The 3,938-nt window shown below is 42.4% G+C and overlaps 1 protein-coding gene across 1 annotated transcript in view; it reads left to right on the top strand.

Annotated features, from left to right (window-relative positions):
• Positions 1 to 360, top strand: part of LOC130198412 (collagen alpha-1(XIV) chain-like) — a 50,395-nt gene extending 50,035 nt beyond the window's left edge. Inside the window, exon 11 of the mRNA XM_056421577.1 lies at positions 190 to 360. Within this exon, the coding sequence (XP_056277552.1) occupies positions 190 to 360 (171 nt within the window). The remainder of the gene's footprint in view (positions 1 to 189) is intronic.
• The last annotated feature ends 3,578 nt before the right edge of the window (positions 361 to 3,938 follow it).

A 3,938-nucleotide genomic window follows, 5' to 3' on the forward strand; every position in this document is an offset into this window, starting at 1 on the left:
TTCCTGTCCCACTAACCAATCGAACCGATGTAAACGCCGCTTCCTGTGGTGGCGGCCGTCTTTGTTTTTGTGCTGCCGCTGACTCGCCGCCGCCTCGCCGCCGGCCGCTTGTTCACCGCAGAAGGCGATGATGTCACTGACCGCCGCGGCGCTGTCCCCGCAGTCCAACTGCCGCCCAACGTCTTCCAGAACTACGGAGAGGCCGAGGACGACGACCCGTACCGCTACTACGAGTCCAGCTACCCGGCGCCGAGGCCCGTGGCGCCCGGCGACCCGGCGGCGTACGCGCAGGACGACCCCGCCGTCCGCCGCCGCCGGGCGAGGAGCGGCGAGGGCGAGGAGGCGGGAGAGACTCAGTGAACGCGGCGCTCGCCGCTTGTGATTGGGCGGTTTGAGTGACGGACGAATCAACAAGTGCCTGATGACGAAGATGAAGATGGGCCTCGTGGGGGGGGGCGGGGCTATGACCTCATCCACGCTTTATGAATTAACTTCAAGGACAACAGTTGATTTGTCGTCGGCTGGTTTTATCTCTCGACGTCGTCTCCGCCGGAGAACCCGTCGGGTGTTTCGGTTCTCCGGGTTCTCCGGTCGGTTCTAAGTGCCTCCTGATTGGCCGCCGGAAGGAACGCCGAGACGCAAAGACACAGTCAGTTGATTATTATGAATATAAATATAAATATTACTTTCAGTTGTTTGACTGCAGAAAGAAGAGAACAACAAGTAGAGAACAACAAGTAGAGAACAAGTAGAGAACAACAAGATAAATAAAAATAAACATGTAAAATCTGTAACTTCAGTTTTTATGTTTCTGACGATAAAAAAATATATATAAAAAGAAGAAAAAAATGTCCGACTTGCTCCACATTTATAAAACTTTATGAATATTAATCTGAGGTGCGTTTAAACGTAATTTGTTTTTGTTTAATTAAAAGCTGAAATGATCAACTTTACAACCCGAGGTGCAAACCGACTGTAAATATGAAGATTATGTTCTCCCTCCGTAAACAAACTAAATAAGAAAGGATTCAAGCAGGAAGTGAGGTCACCTTGAATGACCTCAGCAGGAAGTGAGGTCACCTTGAATGACCTCAGCAGGAAGTGAGGTCACCTTGAATGACCTCAGCAGGAAGAGGTCACCTTGAATGACCTCAGCAGGAAGTGAGGTCACCTTGAATGACCTCAGCAGGAAGTGAGGTCACCTTGAATGACCTCAGCAGGAAGTGAGGTCACCTTGAATGACCTCAGCAGGAAGTGAGGTCACCTTGAATGACCTCAACAGGAAGTGAGGTCAGCTGAAGCGTTTCTCGTCTCGGTTGAGTCGTTTCTTCTTCAGGCTCCTGAACTCTTTATTTATGTTGTGCATGTTTTTGTTTTTATTGACATGTTACTGTCACGTATAAGGCTCTTTATTTGTTGTTGTTGTTGTTGTTGTTGTTACAGTATTAACCTCAGGCTGACGTTCTGCTTTGAGAAGGTTGAAGTTCTGAGTGGAACATGTTTTATTTCACTTCCTCCTTCCGTAACTTTTATTTTGACGTCATTGTTTCACGTGTTGAGGCAGGAAGTGAGACGAGTCTCTGTTCACATCAAAGGGTTCCAGGTGTTTGAGCTCAAGGTCAACGTTAAAAAACTAACTGGAAACGTCACGGAAGTATTTTATTATGATTTGTTTTCTCAAAACAATAAAACTCGAGGTTAGCCGTCATCAGCGTTTGTTTGTGTTAACTTTAAACTGTTTGATGGAGCCGACGAGCATGAAGAAGAACGCTGGAGGAAGCTAATGAAGCTACATGAAGCTAATGAAGCTACAGGGAGCTACATGAAGCTACAGGAAGCTAAATGAAGCTAATGAAGCTACAGGAAGTTAATGAAGCTACAGGGAGCTACATGAAGCTACAGGGAGCTACAGGAAGCGAATGAAGCTACAGGAAGTTAATGAAGCTACAGGAAGCACATGAAGCTACAGGAAGTTAATGAAGCTACAAGAAGCTAATGAAGCTACAGGGAGCTACATGAAGCTACAGGAAGTTAATGAAGCTACAGGAAGCTAAATGAAGTTAATGAAGCTACAGGAAGCTACATGAAGCTACAGGAAGTTAATGAAGCTACAGGAAGCTAAATGAAGCTACAGGAAGCTACATGAAGCTACATGGAGCTACAGGAAGCTACATGAAGCTACATGGAGCTACATGGAGCTACAGGAAGCTACAGGGAGCTACAGGAAGCTGCTGTTCTTCAATAGTCTCACTTGCAAGAATCTTTTCTCGAATGTTGTTCTGCATTTGGAGACGAGAAGACGTTGACGTTGTGAACGACGATCTTGTGTTGAAATGTCCTCCTGATCATTTAAACATTAATATCACATCAGTCATCAAATATTAAATCAGGAGCGTGGAGGTGAGGAAAAGAAGCGCTTCTCTGAATACACATGTCTGTACATGCAGACTGCACTTCCAATCAGTCGCCACCGGTGTGTGTGTGTGTGTGTGTGTGTGTGTGCGTGCGTGTGTGTATGTGTGCGTGTGTGTGCGTGCGTGTGTGTGTGTGCGTCTCCGCGTGACGACGGCCTTTATTTATTTATTTTGCTTTGAACTTTTGCATTAAAAAAAAAAATTTATTTCCATGGTTCACAAAGCAGATGATGTACATATTAAAGTTAAAGCTGTTTTATTAGTAGTTTTTTTTTTAAACAGGCTTATTTTGAAAAGATTTATTTAAGTATTAATGTGACAAGCAGAATTTGACGCGCGTTGCTGGATTTCTTAAAAATGAGGAATAACTTTTAGAGATATCTACGAACTCTACAGGATACGTTGTTTTCAAAGGGTTTGTTGATGTAATACACTGCTCCGCCACAAGAGGCATTCGTGTTTACTTCATTTCTCCGTTTGCGTTTGATCAAAACACGCTGAATGTGAACTATAAATTATAAATATTATAAAGACAATAATATAAATTAAACTATATTTAAAAAACATATTTATTAACAATAATACCTTATTTCTGCAGCAAATAACCCTTTTGTCTCTTTCAGCTCTGTGATTTACATTCAGAAAGCAGGTTTTATTATTTAACTTTTTCACTTAAATATACACACGTATATAGATATATATGTGTATATAGTTATGTATCCTTTATATCTGTTAAATATTTAAAATATTCACAGTATAGTATTTCTCATTTCATTCATCGTTTATTTGTGTAAAGAGCTTTAAGTGTTTCCTCCTTTCATTTGACCACAAACTGGTTAATTGGAAACAAGAACAAAAAGGAATTAATAAAGTTAAATGATTACATCATATTCCTCGGGTTTTAAGAGTCTGAAGCTCTTTCTCCCCTTACAATGCTTTTAGAGACACTAAACCTGTGTGTGTGTGTGTGTGTGTGTGTGTGTGTGTGTGTGTGTGTGTGTGTGTGGGTGTGTAGTTCAAGGTCTGTGGGAGTGTTCAGTGTTTCCACAGAGGCGTCGTGGCCGCCAGCTGCTCGCCTGGTTAGTGTGTGTGTGTGTGTGTGGGGGGGGGGGGGGGCTGTGTCATCATCACGAGCCTCAGCGTGGTGAACAGTCATCACAGCTCTCCAGCAGAAGATGTTTCCTCTCTTCGTGGGGAACAAACAGAGAGGAAACCTCTTCTCAGTGACCTTTGACCTTTTTCACTTATTATTTGTCTTAACGGAGATGAACACCGCCTCAACGCTGCCCCCATGTGGTGAACGTGAAGAACAACAGCAGCTGTAAATGTATTTTTCATTTTCTTTTCTATTGATCATAATATATGATACAATAATGAACCGTCCAAAGAGCTAAAGCTGGAGACAGTTTGTAAAGGTTTAATTAAACCCTGGAGAGGTCACTGTCACTAATATAATATATATATGTGTATATAAATATATGTGTATATATATATATTTACATATATATATATATTTATATATAT

This window comes from Pseudoliparis swirei, chromosome 1, assembly GCF_029220125.1.
Source record: "Pseudoliparis swirei isolate HS2019 ecotype Mariana Trench chromosome 1, NWPU_hadal_v1, whole genome shotgun sequence".
Classification (NCBI taxonomy): Eukaryota; Metazoa; Chordata; class Actinopteri; order Perciformes; family Liparidae; genus Pseudoliparis; species Pseudoliparis swirei.